The sequence below is a fragment of the Elaeis guineensis genome, chromosome 9 (genome assembly GCF_000442705.2).
Source record: "Elaeis guineensis isolate ETL-2024a chromosome 9, EG11, whole genome shotgun sequence".
NCBI classification, from domain to species: domain Eukaryota; kingdom Viridiplantae; phylum Streptophyta; class Magnoliopsida; order Arecales; family Arecaceae; genus Elaeis; species Elaeis guineensis.
Window position 1 is genome coordinate 91207733 of NC_026001.2, and position 17169 is coordinate 91224901.

The following is a 17169-nucleotide window of genomic DNA, read 5'->3' on the forward strand; positions in this document are numbered from 1 at the left end:
TCGGGCGGCGTAAACGCCTTCCACGGCTCTACGGCGTGAAACAAAGCGATCCATCCCTGTTTTTCATATTTTTTAAAAAAATATTTTTTTAAAGTGCCGGCTTCATTTAAAAAAATATTTTTTAAAAAAAATATGAAAATAAGGACGGATCGTCCCTGTTTCATGCCGTGGAGCCGCAAGGGGCGTAAACACCACCTACAGGCCATGACAGTCCGTCGGAGGCTCTCCGACGACCCCTCCGACAGACCCCCCTCCCTCTTTTTCTTTCTTCCTCTCTCTCTATTTCTCTCTCTTTCTCTCTTTTTCTTCTCCGGTTCAGCTTCATTTTTCTTCGTCGGTTCGCCTCGATTCGGAACGGAATGGGGGCATGCCAAATCATACCGCCAGTCAGCCGATTTGGCCATCGGTACCGATTCTGCAAACTTTGGTTGAGAGTATTTTCATCATCTTTGATCTAATTTGTGCCCAGATTACAATATTTAATTAAGGTAGCATTGGTGCTTTCCTTCTAATATTAATCTCTTTTACATTCTACTATTTTCTTAGCCAAAATGATGAAAAAGTAAATATATGAAGAAGGGGTTGAATGAAGTAGAAGAATGTAGGACTATAACTTATATTCTTTGACTACGATGGCATTCCTAGTCAACATAAATCTCCATCATATCAAAAAGGAAGATAATCTAAGATTTGTCATATTAACAAATCTGTAATGCTATAGGATCCTGTATAAAACTATCAAATCTTTCCGGATCATAATTCTAATGAATTAAAAGATTTTCTAACCTTACTTGGGGTTGAAAATCCACTAGCTAATAGAAAATCAATACAAAATTGTGAACCAATTTCGTACATTATATCTTTCATTTGTCTATACTCTTACCATCATCTTACTTAGATTTTCATACATTATATCTTGGTGTGACATTTACAGCAATCACATTACACTAAATAATGTCTATATTATTAACCAATTTTGTGAGATCTGTGAAACATGTTACATGAAATATCTTTCATATGTTTCATGTGTATATACATACACATATTGTCTATGTTTCAATATATCAGTGAATATGTTTATATATCCTCATGCATACAAGCATAATTTGTTGAATCATGCCGAACCAGCTGGTTCAGGATGTACCAAACTGAACCGGTCAATTATTAGCATGGTTCGTTATGTCAATTTGAAAAAAAGGGTGAGGAAGAAGAAGATAGAAAAAGAGAGAGAGGGAGGAGGGGAGACAGGAAGGGAGAGAGGGCTTGGAAGCCCTCCCATTTCATTTTGAAATTTTTTTTTTAAAAAAAAATTACCGATTTTAAATTGGAGTCGACAACTCATTTGCTGACTTTTATTTAAAAAATTCAAAAAAGAAATAATAGTTTGCCTTGGCATAGTTTGTTATGGATCGTACCATGTTGGTTGCCGGTCGATATAGATCCCAATACCAGTTTGGCAATTCTTGCATACAAGTGTATGCCTTTTTTTATATATATATATTTTTCGTGTATACACATATACAGCAAAAAGAGAGAGATGGCTTGCTGCTGATTTTTGTGAAGAAAAAGATGCCATATTTGACATAGAGGTAGATACTAGATTTGTTGCTTTTTTCCTCTCCAAAAGTAGAGAAAAAAAAATCATAGTTAAGGGACCAAATGTATTTAATGCATTGATCCCATAGGTCTTCACCTCTAAAATCCGACTTTGTGTGGCCAACTTTAGACATTATATGTAACAGACAAAATAGATGAGGGAAACGAAGCAGGATAGTTGCTCTCTCAAATAAAGAAGAAAAAAAAAGACATGGAATTAAATGCTAGGGCTGTGTCGAACCACTGATTATTGTTATAACCAAAGTTTTAAATTTTGTGGAACGGAGTTCTCTCGGTATCTCTATGGAATGAGATGTCCTGCTATTCTATCCCATCCTGATAGCCATTCCGATCACACATCCCAATTGATATCCTCTATCTCTCTCCCTTCTTTTTTCTTTTTTTTATTTTTTTCTTTCTTTCTTTTCTTTTTTTTCTTCTACGTTCCTATCTTTCCTTTTTTTCTTTCTTTTCTTTCTTTTCTTTCTTTTGTTCCTTTTTTCTTCTCTCTTCCCTTCTTCCTTCTTTCATTCTTTTCTTTTTCTTCTCCATTCCCTTCTTTCTTTCGTTTTTCTTCTTTTCTTTTGCTTTTTTTTTTTTTCATCTTTCTTTCTTTCTTTTTTCTTCTTCTTTCTTTATATGGATGGATTTTGTAGTCTTGATCCCGTCTCGATCCCGTTTTCTCATAAGAACGGAATAGGATAGCTGGGACACCTCCCATCCTACTGGGACATAAAACCTTGGCTATAACTATCATGGTAGTACCATTAGGAAGGTGTTGAAGATGAACTTCTGGAAATTATACCGAACTTGAGACCTACTTAACAATAACCTTAAGAACACCTAATCAAACAAGAAAAAGAACATGACAGACCAAAGAGCTAGTGGAGATCAACTTTCCCAACCAAAAATATAGCATTGGTTCTGTTTCTCATAAAGTACCTAGGAAGTATAGCCAAGTACTCAGTTTTTTTCCCTTTTTTTTCTTTTTTCGTGGTTTGGTGGTGGGTTTGTGGTGGGGGGAGGGTGGGGCTGTGTTTGTGGTGGGGGGAGTTACTGATGCATATTTGTGAGATCTGACATTTGTATCCCACAAGCATGGTAGAGTTCACATGCATAGGCCTTCCGATCTTGGTGAAAGCCATTAATATTATCCATCTCATTTTAACCAAGAACTAAAATATCAAGGCCTAGTGGCTGACTTGACACCATGTATGCTGTGTGATGTCAAGGCAAGAGTGCTTGATGCGCTTTGACACAACAATAAACTACAAAATGGGTGCATTATCCATCTCATTTCAACCAAGAACTAAAATATCATGGCTCGGTGGCTGACTTGACACCATGTATTGCCGTGTGATGTCAAGGCAAGAGTGCTTAACTAGAGCCGGCAAAATATGACCCGACCCACCAACCTGACCCGTGTTCGACCCACCATAAACATGTTTGGATTTAGGTTAAATAGGTTTGGGTCATAAACGGGTCAACCCGTTTAACCCATTTAATAAGTAGGTCGGATTTGGATTTTAGATATCTGATCCGTTTAACCCGTTTAACCCGTTTAATATTCAGGTCAAGTTGAGTCAAATAACCCATTTAACCTATTTAACCTATTTTTGACCTATTTAATCCGACTTCTTTTATCTGTTTAATCCATTTAAGATCCGTTTAATCTGTTTAAAATCTGTTTAACCTATTTCTGACCCATTTAAGCCGATCTGTTTAACCCGTTTAACCTAATTTGATCTATTTAATAAACGAGTTGAACGGATCGGATCGGATTATCTGTTTAATAAACAAGTCAGATTTAGATTTGAATTTTTAACTCATTTAATAAACAGGTCGGATTTGGATTGACGATTTTCTGATCCAATTTGTTTATGACCCGATCCGATTGCCACCCCTTCAGCTTCACACGCTTTGACACAACAATAAACTGCATAATGGGTACAATTGGTACCATGTTGGTACTGCATGCCGGTAAACCATTGTCATGATACTCATGTACCGAAAAAAAAAACATTGTCATGATACATATCATACAGTGCCTTACCAATACCAACTAGCAGTTAAAGCCACAACAATATCCGACCATTGGAGAATCATATTGATTTCAAAATTCATAACACTGTGACTACTAAAATTAGAAATCACATGAAGAATTAGTATGTGCAAAATACTGCCATGAAGACTAACATGAAAATTGATTGATTTAAAATTCAAGAATAAATAGTATACATTTTCTCCAAAATATTCTCCTTCTCAAAAAAGGATAAATAGTAATATAAAATAATTTTAAAGCTTAGTCTTGACTCCTACAACTTTCATAAATGTCGATGTTTTTCTCTATAATATTTGCTGATTATCTGCAGCTAAAAATTGCTGGAAATTGCATGGTAACAATATTAGTCTATAACACATTGACATCATACTTGAGCCTAAGTGCTAGCTGTTATCATTTCAGCATGGAAAAAATTATTGAGCGCTATTGCCAATTTTCAGAGGCGGAAAGAGGTGTAAATAGAGGCAACTTTGGTGTTCAGGTAAAAATACATGATTTTTACATTCCTTTTCTGCACAAAGAAGGTTGCATTAAAACTATTAAGCTTGAGATTCTTCTTGAACTTCAACTAAATAAGTGTGCCAGTTTCTTGTTTTTGATTGAAAAGCTGAAATAATGACTAACTAAAACACATGCAGAAAGTAGTCTTGGGTACATCCTTTGCCTTTATTTTCAATTGATGATATCTGAAATGAAGGTCTTTTTGGAAAACACTTGACCTCCCTTCAATCAAATAGATCATCAATTCTAGATAGAGGATATTTGTTTTTCACTGTTATCTTATTTAATTCTCAGTAAGCAATACATAGTCTCATACTACCATCCTTTCTCTTAACAAATATCACTGGAGTTCCCCAAAGGGAGATACTGGGTCTAATAAGACCTTTATCAAGAAGCTCCTACATCTGATCTTTTAATTCTTTTATTTCAGCTAGGGCCATTCTATAAGGAGTTTTAGAGATGGGTGTCGAATCAAGAATCATGTCAATTATAAACTTGATCTCCTTATCTGGAGGTAACCCAGAAAAATTGTCTGAAAAAATCAGGATATTCATTTACTATAGAAATATCTTCTAATTTTTGATCCACTGTAGCCAGATATGTCATACACCTCTTTCTGAGTAACTGCCTAATTTGCATGGCAGAGAACTCAAGGAGAAGCATAGGCGCCACTACCAATGAAGTTGAACTCTGCATCTCCAGGGATTTAAAAAGTTACCCACTTTTCATGGTAATTGTCAGTGGCATAATCTAATGGCAACAAATCCATATCCAAAATTATGTCAAAACCATGGATGCCTACAACTATCAAATCAGCCATCAACTTTCTATCCTCTATCTGAACTGAATGAGATTTGCAGATTTGACTAGAGATCACTTAATTCCTAACAATACGAACATATAAATCATACTCTAATGGCACACGGCAAATTATATTTTCACACAAACATGAAAGATGCAAAAGAATGAGTGGCACCAGAATTAAATAACACATGAGCATAAATAGATGTAACTAGTAATATATCTAATACCACGGTGTTGGATGCTTATGCATTTTGCTGTGTTAGTGTGTAGACATGGCATTAAATGCGCGGTTTCCCCCCTGTTGTTGCCCTTGGAAGGATGTTGGAGCTGCCTGAGCTTGAGTAATAGGAGCCTAAGTGGTAGAACGTACCTTGAATTGGTTGAGTTGTAGTAGTCTGAGGTCTTGGTACTGATTGGGACTCCTGAATATTTTGATGGCCCTAAGCTATTTTATGACCCTATTGGCTATATTTAGAGCAGGCTTTGGATGCCCTTTTAATATTTTCAGTTTTATGGATTCCCCACAGATAGCACATTTAGGCATGTCTTGTTGATGGGTCCCACCATAAGATCCCTATTTTCTTTGTTGAGAAACCTTAGCATAAGAAATAGATGGAGATACAGAGCTCCTAGTTGCTTGAAATGTTGCAGGTCCCTTAAAACTTTGTCCATATTATCCACTGAGTTTCAAAATCTCTGCTCCTATTCTTTTGCTTTCCTATTATATCTTGATTTTCTTTCCAAATAATTTCCAAGTTCTTGGCCCTATCCACTGGATCATCATAATTTGATGAATGTATTGCAGCCAAACTCCTCCGAATGTGTGATCTTAATCCTTCCTCAAACCTCCTCATCCTAGACTCATTATTTGTGATTAGGGCACGAGCAAATCGAGAAAATCTATCAAATTTGGTCTTATATCCATCTACAGTCATTTCCTCTTGGGACAAGTTAAAAAATTTCTTTCCAACTCCCTCAATCGGCTCAAAGGGAAATACTTAGAATAAAAGATACTACGAAACCTCACCTAGTAATTGGTCCCTAAACAAAGGTCAGTGTATACTTCACTGATTTCCACCAGTGATGAGCTCCATGCTAAAGCATATAAGTAGCAAATCTGACTTTCTCTTCCTCAGTATACTTCATTGCCCTTAAGGCTTTCTTCATCTCATCTATTTAAGCTGTAGCCTCCTAAGGATTAGTAGTACCCTTAAAGACCGTAGGGGCTATCTTTTTGAATTCTGTTTTGCTCTTTCTATGATCGGATGAGCTAGGATTCTATTGTAGTGAGTGCAAAGATTGCTGAGGTAACTCCTATTGATGCACCAACCTCACAACCTCTTGAATTAGTTCAAGCATTCGATCCAAATTCTTAGCTACATTCTCTGGTGGAACTACTGGCTGGTCCAGGATTGGTTGATTTGTAACTGGCTGATCAACTGTCGCTTCTTGTTGAATATTAGGATTTACATTCTAATTAAATGCACCTGATCTTGTGTGTTCTAAGCCATTGATTTATGAGGAGCTTCACCTTGAGAACCTCCTAGCAAATCATTTTTTCTTTAGCTGCATGCATGATAGGATTGCATTCTTAATTTCAACAAAAAGTAAAACAAATATTATTGTAATTTCTAGACAAAATAATACAAGATTATCAATAAGGAAGCAAACACAAATAGAGCATCTCATGACTTAATCTATATCCAACTGTCAACTTTTCCAATAGATCCTAAAGATCCTAGATCCTAAATTCTTATATCACTACTCGAATCATAGTTTATCACTATCCTAGTAATCTTAAACTTAGCTCTGATACTATTTAATCTGTCATGCCCCGATCCAAAGTGTAACAAATACCGCATGTCTACAAGACAGATCCCACAGATACGTAAGGCTACCTGAATGATAAATCCAATTAGAATAATAAGAATAATAATTTCATTATAATTTTAATTAGAATAATTACAATCCTCGAGAGCTCATATAATTATATTCCATTATCCTTTTTTATTATCATATAATCTTGTGATAAGAAAAGTCTAACATTTTCAGATAATATTAAGAAAAGTCAAATAACAACCTTCAGATCTAAACTAAACACAAAACTAGTTAACAAAGATAACTAGAGTAACTAGCATTTACAAGTACTCACAGCTAGCTAGCGTGCTTCCTAGAGTCTTGTAAGCATTCAGCATTTAAAAATAAAGGAAAAGAGGAAAAATAATGAGTTATAGTAGCCCAGTAAATGTCAAAACACCTCAGGGTCGGTCAAAGCATATTGATTCATAACAAAACTAAATACATATAATTGACTGGGCAAAATTGAATTTTTATCACATATCAAGGAATAATAAATCTTTTTTTTTAAAAAAATATACTTAATTTTCACAAACTAGTACTAGATCTAATATTTAGCTATAGCCATATAACCCAATAGCATGGGTCGGTAACAAATAATCGATAATAGATAATAGATAATAGATAATAGGTTCTTAGATAACTACTATTCTATTCATCGATAGTGCAGTGTCGAAACTAATTTCTTAGATTATAAGTCGACGGGACCAATATGCAATCCTTACTGGTTGGGCTACAATAGATCATAGCCATATTAAATATATACCAAAATATTTTCATAAGTTACCCAATCATTTTTTAAGATCATTTTTAGAGCAAATCATATATCAAATTAATTTATTTGTAGAAGTATCAAAAGACATTTAATTCTTATACCATAGATAAACATAATATGTTTGACCATTTAATTAGACAAATGCACAAATTATTAAACTATTTTAAAAATACACCAAGAAGCATTAAGTTACCTTACAGATGTCAAGATCTAGATAATTTTAATCTTGTCACAGGGATGCTTCGAGATCTAATAATCCAAAACCACACATGCATATGGGTCTACTTAGCGACATATTAATATATTACAATAATTTTTAAAATTCTCAAACATCTAACCAATTTTTAATTTTTATAAAGAAATAGATTACTAACCTTACCCTATTTCCATCACAGAGGAGCAGGAGGTGGCACGATGAAACCCTTTTGGGCTAGGCTAGAGAGGATGAAAAGAGTAGTAGTACTTCTCAAGGGCTAGGCATGTGTGTGAGAGAAATTAGAAGGGGAGTAGGAGCATGAGAACTTGAGAGAGAGAGAGAGAGAGGTGAGTGCGGGAGAGAGAGAAAATCATTGAAAGCATAGAAGGAAGAGAGAGTGCAATGTGAACAGAAGAAAAGAAGAGAGAGGATGGGACCTTCCATTGGCTCTTGCGATGCGGTTATCCCCCCTTCCACGTCCTTGTCTTAATCCTTTTTTTTTTTTTTTTGCTTGTGCCATGACTGCACATAAAGAGAGATAGCGCACACATTAATAAGACACACGCCTCCCCTTCTCCATATTTTATTCCACACACTAAAAGTGGTGTCATGTGAAGGAAAAATAAAAGGAGCTTGGTTTGATGGGTTCAAGCCCAGGCATCGTAGATGGGTTGATGTGCCTTTTGATTATGCAAATGATTCGAATATTTTTGTGCAATATTGACATTCGATAAGATTCTAGATCTCAATATGTATATTTTAAATACATGCAACTAACTAATATCATTTTATATTTTATTTGATTTGAGCATATTATGGTCCAGTAATATCTTTTATTTAATGTTCAATATCGATTCATCAATGAGTGGGGTCACATCTGACTAATCCTTATAAGGTTGTCCCTAGGCTAGTCCTTGCAAGATTGTCCCTAGAGTAAAGCATCATGTCAAGCTTAGATCCACATCAACAAACATTAATTGGAGCTTAAAATTATTCAACAAAAAAAAAAAAAAGATTAGAGCTCTTGGGAGCCAAAAAAATTGAAAAACCCCAAAAAAAGAAATTGGTGTGCCGTATCGAATAGCACGCCTTACCATATCGTGTGTCGGTATGGTACTGAAACAATACCATACAAAACTGGTAGCCGATTGGTATGGGTTTCGGTATCGGTTTGGTGAACCTTGATTATAACAACAATCTATGCCAATGCCTAATAAACCAGACCAGATATATTTAGACTTACATGAAACTGGTGAACATGCTCAGCTTTCATGTATCTCCATATATATGTTTGTTGTTGTAATGGATATGTTGAGTAGCATGCCCTAAGCGTGGGTGGATGGGTGGGTGTATCTAAAGTAAACTAGTTATTATTGTTCACTTAACATTGCTTCATCATTGTTGCACAGGGTCTAGTCAAAGGCTTTGCTTGTCCAAGAACCAAATATGAACTTCTGCAGATTGCTCAATGGTAACATTTCCTACCAAATCTGCAAAATAAAGAACACTATAGTTTATGCATGGGTTAATTCAGAGTGAAATATTTTTGCAGGTCCCTTGATGAATCAAATGTTGCCCAGCTGAGCTTGGATGAGCTTAGTCAAATTGAAAAGGACTTAGATTGGGCACTAAAGCAAACAATGTCAAGAAAGGTCAGATGCAATTTTTGTTTGCGCATGCACTATTACCCTCACAAAAATCTCTCGCATCATTTGAACAAAAACATTTGAGAACTTGGATAAATATGACTACATGACAATTTTGTCCGGTAGCTGAACTGAAGCTAAATCATATAACAAAAATTCCTGCTAAGTTCTAAACACGTGGAAAAAGCAATGTTGCAATCGCTTTTTATCAAAATTTTAAATCCCGTAGGATGGCACTGTCCCAATTTTTTCATTGAATGGGATAGCCACCATCCCGCCCTCTCCTGACCATTGGGTCAGGATGTCCCAAGACATTCCGGTCAAGATACTGAGATGCTAATAGGATGATCCTGTCCCGAGACATGAAATGGTACTCTATCCCGATGTCCTATGAAACGTACTGCTGGGACTTGGATCTTTGCTTTCTATGACTTCAGGCTAATTATCATCGATCCTCTTTCTGGACCTTCCACATCAATGGAAGCCTCTCTCCATTATTGAAGTCTCCTTATATCCATGTTCATACTGTCTATGCCTTTTCCAACCACTGTATATGTAATTGTATCTCCCACAGAAGGACATCACTCCATGCTACACAACATTGTTAAAAATGTTTTTATATTAGTTTTGCAAAGTGAACAGACCTTACTTTTCTTAAATAAAGGAGAAGACCCTTATTAAACAAATTATAGGAATTTGTGATCGACATTGTCATAAGCATTCTCAGATCTTTTGTGCAAGTATATATTCAATTCCAATTTTTTTACCAAGTAATATTAATTCCCTCACTCAGGCCATTTATTACCCCGAATTCATGTAATTATCTACCCTTACTGCCCAAGGATAAATTTAGGCCGTCTTTATTAGCATTTACATGATTTCTCTCGTTAAAGTCTTTAACTTTTGGTATCTTCCAACTCTGCTTAAGGATAAATTATGTTGTCTTTGCTGAGATCCTTATGATTTTTCTCATTAATGTGGTTGACCTTTCAGTTATCATGTTTAAAAATGATTGTTCTAAGGCTCGAGCATGTCCATTATATGCTTGAGCTTCCTCAGCCAAGTATACTCCACTCACCATGTCTTTGATCTCTCTTGCTATTTCCTTGTAGCCTTTAGCTCAACTTTCAAAATCAGGGACTGTCCTTGCACATTCACTTAAATGCGAAGGTTTAGAATCCCTTCTCCACTTGAATGGGAAGATAACAGCCATATTAGCAAGTAGCATTTTATAATGCCTTTTAAGAAGCAAAAGAACACGGCATTAACACTTACGCTTAGTGAAACTAATTCTTGCAGAGCATCATCTTAAAACTCAATTTGGTAAACATATTTCCTAATGGTGATGTTTAAGATTGTTATTTTGATTTTAGTAGGTGGTGAAGGAAAATGTTATAAAAGTGAAGCACAAGGCTTTCAAAAGAAAGGGCTGCATGCTCGTAGAGTCGTAGCATCACCTAATGACAGAATTAAGATTTATGAGAAATTAACTCATCATGACTGTATTCTCATATCCCAAAACTTGCTATAACTAATGACAGATAACAAGTTTGCTCTTTCTGGACTCTATATTCTGTTCATTAATCGTCGCTGATCTTTTTATTGCACTTATCTATTTTTTGCGCTAACCTTGTGGTTGGAGATATGTTTTAATGAGAGAATTTCAAGTTTACTGGAAATCATGAAAAACTCAGCATTGAGCTTTGTGCAAGCGCCATTAGAGAAATGTACACAAACCTTTAATGCCTAGAAATAAGTCATCTGTTTTCATTCTTGAATTGATAGTTTAATTCCTAAGCAAACAAGTGCTCCATACAATAGTCTCTGGCCATGGTAATTCAATAAATTCTTTACTCAGTTGCTACCAGATTCCCTAGAATAAAACCACAATCTTAAATATAGACCTTAAACCTTTTTTTGGAGTCCCCTCTCCTACCTTCTTTGCTGCCCAACTTCCATTTTAAGCACCTCTATTTTATACCATACGGAACTATAATCTTTTAAAATCAAATTTTCGTTTAGTCAAAATCATATCTAGATTCTCACTAACAAACTTAATAACCAATTCTAGTGATTAACCAGAAAATGCTAGCGTCTTCGTTTTTATATCTAGTTTCTGTCTTCCAATTTGCGTTGATTTAGAAACTTTACATGACATTCTATTTGAATAATTAGCCAATAAGTTGCCTTCATTAGAAGCTGTTAGTGGAAAAAATAATGTTGTATTTCTGCTTATCAACTTCACGAATACAGCTATTTAAATATACTAAAATGGAATAGCTACTATAGTAGCTTTACAATTGTATCTAAATAGATATAGTAGCTATATAATTGTGTCTAATAATTATAATCAAATAAATATGATAAATTTGATCCTGGAATCTCTATAGTGATGCTACCATAATAGCTATGATAATCACTACCATAATAGTCATGATATTTACGGCCATAATAGCCATGATATTCTAATCTTGGAATCCCAGTGGTCATGCTACAATAGTAGTCATGAACTTGACAACTTATTATAATATATTCACCATGATTTTAATACTCTCCCTCAAGCTGGAGCATATATGTCAAACATTCCCAGCTTATTACACAGAGTTAAAAATACCAGAAGATAGAGATTTAGTCAAAATGTCAGCAACTGTTTGGATGATAGAGTGAACAGTGTTCTGATAATGTTGTTCATCACAGCATCTCTTACAAAATAACAATCTACTTCAATGTGCTTGGTCCTCTCATGGAACACAGGATTGCTGGCAATATAAATGGCTGCCCAATTATCACAGTATATAGGCATAGGATCAGGATGATCAAAATCAAACTCAGACATTAAAGATTTTATCCACATCATCTCATAAGTAGTATAAGCCATAGCTTTATACTCAGCCTTGGCATTAAATCTGACGACAATATTCTGCTTTTTACTTCTCTATGTTATAAGATTACCTCCCACATACATGCAGTATCCTGATGTGAATTTTCTGTCCCCTTTATCTCCTGCATATCCAGAGTCCAAATAGGCTTCAATTCTAAGATGTCCATACTTTTTGTACAGTGGATCTGTCGGGTGAATTCTTAACATAAGCTAATATTCTCAAAGCTGCTTTCCAGTGAACTATTTTAGGCTTTTGCATTAACTGACTTACAACCTCCACTGCAAAGGCTATGTCTGGTCTAGTAACAGTAAGATAAATGAGTTTGCCTATTAACCTCCTGTATTGTGTAACATCTTCAAATAATTCTGGATCTTCAGCCTAGAACTCTGGATCAATATTAATGGAAGTACTTTCAGATTTACACCCAAGTAATCACATCTCCTGTAATAAATCTAAAGCATACTTGCTCTGAGAAAGGAACACACCTTTTTTGTTGTATGGAATTTCTATCCCAAGAAAGTATTTAGGCTTCCCCATATCTTTGGTAACAAAATGCCATTTTAAGTACTCCTTAGTTTCCTCTATTCCACTTAGATCACTCTCGGTCAATAGTATGTCATCAACATAAACAGCCAAAATAACAGTTTTTGCAGAGTTTTCACGAACAAAAATACAATGATCAGAGTTACACTTATGAAAATCAAATGCCATAATAACTTGGTTGAGCTTGTTAAACCAAGCACGAGGACTCTGTTTGAGATCATAAATTGCCTTCTTAAGTCTGCACACTATGTTCTCTCCTCTGAGCAACATACCCAGGAGGTTGCTCCATGTATACCTCTTGCAAATCACCATACAAGAAAGCATTTTTGACATCTAGCTGGAATTGTTGACAGCAACTGAGATGATTATCCTGATGGAATCTAGCCGAGAAACTGGTGAGAATATCTTAAAATAGTCAACGCCATAATTCTAAGTAAACCCTTTTGGTCCGGCTTTGTATCTGTCTATTATCCCATTTGGCTTATATTTGACAATGAACACTCACCTACAACCAACAATTTTAGAGCCAGTAAGAGGATCAACTAGATCCCATGTACCTCTAGAGAGAAGAGCGGCCATCTCATCATCCATATCAACCTTCCAAGCTGGATTATCCAAAGCTTCCTTGTAAGATCTAGGTACAGACATAGATGACAGGGACAAGACAAACTGGTGAAAGGAAGGGGTAAAACGATCATAGAAAACAAAATGAAAAATAGGATGAGCTGTGATAGATCGTTTATCTTTGCGGATAGCAATAGGTAGATCCAAATCTGAGGTAATCACAAGAGATTCAGGTTGTTGATGGCTTGGATCTCCAACTGAAGATGAGGAATTAGCTTGAGTAGAGATAGGTGCCTGAGTTCTGTCTTCCGGTATATACCTACAATGGTTTAGCTATAACACGAATAGGTACAAATTCAACTGATTGAGGAAGAAGAATATGCTCAATAGTGAGGTTTGGAGATCCGTCAGAGAAATAAGGAGTAGACTCAAAAAAGATAATGTTCGTAAATGTGTGATACTTTTTAGTCACCAGATCATAACACCTATATCTCTTCTGAGTCTGTGAATACCTTATAAAGATAGTCGACTAACTTGGATGACAATTTACGAAGATCAGGATGAAGATCCTGCATAAACAGATACACCCAAAAATGTATATAATAAGGGAGAAAATGGCTTTATCAGGATAGAGACACGAATAAGGGATATCTCCATGGAGAATTGATGATGGCATTCGGTTAATCAAATAACAAGCAGACAAAATAGCATCTGCCTACAAATATTTGGGTACATGCATTTGAATCATGAGAGTATGAGCAACATCTAGTAAGTGCCGATGTTTTCTTTCTGCAACATCATTTTGTTAAGAGGTGTGGGCATAACTAGTTTGATGTAAAATGTCATGAGAATAGCAGAATTGAGATACATCATGCTTCAAAAATTCAAGAGCATTATCAGTGAGAAAAATACGAATGGATATGGAAAATTAGATTTTTATTTTATTATAAAAGATTTTAAGAACATCAGAAACTTGTGTCCTGTCTTTCAACATACACACCTAGGTCATTCTAGAATAATCATCGATAAAAATAATAAAATATTTAAGTCCAGTAATAGAAGTAAAACGATGTGGATCCCAGACATCAGAATAAACTAACTCAAAAGGGATGGAACTGCATTTATTGAGTCGACTTGGATAAGAAGAATGATGGTGCTTACCTAATTGACAGGACTCACACTCTAAAAAAGATACAGACGACTTAAAAGGCAAACTTGACTTAGCTTCTGTAAGGAAGGATGACCTAATCGGTGGTGCCATAATAATGGAGAGATAGACGACAATGAAGAAACCATAGCTAGAACATTGGAAGATGCACCATTGTCAAGATAATAGAGGCCATCTTTGTCACTCCCAAAACCAATCCTCGTCCTAGTCTGTAGATCCTGAAAAACACGATATGTAGGAAAGAATATCACAGAGCAATTTTTAGATTTGGTTATTTGGCTAATGGACAAAATGCTAACAGAAAATTTTGAAACATAAAGCACATGATCTAAAAAAAATGATGAAAAAATACGAACAACTTCACCGAAAATTGGATAAGAAGGGCCATCAGTAAGAACAACAGAAGGAACAAGACTAGAAGTAGACAAGAAAGTGAAATTGATTTTTTATACCTGTCATATGAGATGATGCTCCTAAATCTAGTACCCAGGAACTACCAGAGGAAGCAATAAATGCACCAATACTTGGAGTGGTGGCGTGAGTAGTTGTCCGTGCATATTGAGTAGATTGGAACTGAAGAAATTTTTCATACTCAGCCTGTGGGATCTACATCATGCCAAAAGAAGAAGCCAACGGTGGCGGAATAAGAGTATCAGTCGTAGTCTCGGTAGAGACCGACTGCGCCCAATCAGATTTGCCAAATTTGAGCTAGCATTTTTAGACACATGATTGTTGCGCCCATAATGTGAACAATGACGTGGTCCCTTGTCAAATGTGAGCAGACGATGACTACAGCCTCCCCCTTAATTTGTACCACATCCTCTACCATGGCCTCAACCACGACCACCAATAGCCATAGCCGAATGCTCCATTTGATATGTGGTGGTGGAGGCTGATGTTCTAGTGGAGACACGTAGAACTCTAAAAAAAATCACAGACAGAGAGAATTGAATCACCATCAAGAATCTGACTACGAATTTGATGAACTAAAGATGGATTCAATCTAGATAGAAATTTTGCAACCGCCAGACCTTCACGGTAGTCTTTTAACTTCTGTAGATCCAAGATTAGAGGCTGATGTAAATCTAACTAGTCAAGAATACCTCTCAGAGAGGCATAGTAATTGGCTACAGACTTATCATCTTGCTGTAGTGTGAAGGATTACTCATAGAATTCAAATACTCTTGTGATATTCTTCTTATGCCCATACATCTCTTTGAGGGTGTCTCAGATTTACTCAGTCGTCTTTAAGAACATGACACTAGCACTAACCTTCTCTTCTATGCTATTCAATAATTATGACATAACACAACAGTCACTAGCCAGCCAGTCTTCATAGGTGGGATCATTGAAATTTGGAGGATCATCAGTCAAGTACTGCACCTTCCGTGGGGCACCAATAAATAGTTTGAATGATTGGACCCATAAAAGATAGTGTTTTTTAAGCTTCACTGTAGTTGCCATTAGATTCTTGAACACATCATCAGAACCGAGAGTCAGAAATGTTAAGAATTGTTTGTTATCGTCATTTGAGGATGCCATAGCAGCCAGAAAGAGGATAGAAATAACCAAACAGCCATGGGGTGGCAGCCAGGAGAATCACGAGCAGTGTACCGCTTTCATGATTAGTAAATAGCCAAAAAGATAGTCAGATAATCTTCACATGGCATAGAAAAGGTACCTACGCCGTATAGAAGAAGAGAGAAAAAAATGTCAAGAAATAGAGGGTGGGATCAAGAAGAAAGGCGGTGGGTGGTGAGGGAGGAGGTGGCAGTGATGGTTTGAGGTGGTGGAGATGGGTGGCGGCTAGGGTTATGGAACTGGGTTCTCTGATACCATGTTAATGAAAAAGATAATATTGTATTTCTGCTTATTAACTTCATGAATACAGCTCTTTAAATATACTAAAATGGAATAGCTATTATGGTAGTTTTACAATTGTATCTAAACAGATATGGTAGCTATACAATTGTGTCTAATAATCACAATCAAATAAATATGATAAATTTGACCCTGAAATCTCTATAGTGATGCTACCATAATAGTGATGATAATCATTATCATAATAGTCATGATATTTATGGCCATAATAACCATGATATTCTGATCTTGGAATTTCCGTGGTCATGCTACCATAGTTGCCATGATCTTGACAACTTATTATAATATTCATCATAATTCTTACAAAAGCTATGCAAAGATACTATTATTTCCTCTGCATACTTAGCAAATTTCTAGCTTTCACCCCTCCAATCATTGAAGCTTGACCAGTCACAAACCCCAAACTCATCACATGAACTCTAATAGACTTGTTTGATCTTATCCCACCATCTTTCATAGACTACAACACATTCCATATAAGGAATCCTCTTCTTAACCAAAACATATCTCTCCTGTTTTGCCATCATCCTTTTTCAAACTCCTAAAACAAATGACAGTAACATTCTGCCCACTAAGAAATCCTTGGCAGCACAGCCCAACTTCCCCCAATCCCACCCAAAAGGAAAAGCACTTTCATAATCTAACTAGTAACTACATCTTTGGATAACCTATAAGTCTATTAGCTCTAGAAACT

At 35.8% G+C, this 17169-nt stretch overlaps 1 protein-coding gene and 1 pseudogene across 1 annotated transcript in view; one reads left to right on the top strand and one right to left on the bottom strand.

Moving 5' to 3' along the window:
* Positions 1–17169, top strand: part of LOC105042149 (MADS-box protein EJ2) — a 64143-nt gene that overhangs the window by 35468 nt on the left and 11506 nt on the right. The window contains exons 2-4 of the mRNA XM_029263658.2: positions 4061–4139; positions 9201–9262; positions 9344–9443. Coding sequence (XP_029119491.1) covers positions 4061–4139; positions 9201–9262; positions 9344–9443 — 241 coding nt within the window. The remainder of the gene's footprint in view (positions 1–4060; positions 4140–9200; positions 9263–9343; positions 9444–17169) is intronic.
* LOC140851615 (uncharacterized) lies at positions 5422–6322 on the bottom strand (annotated as a pseudogene).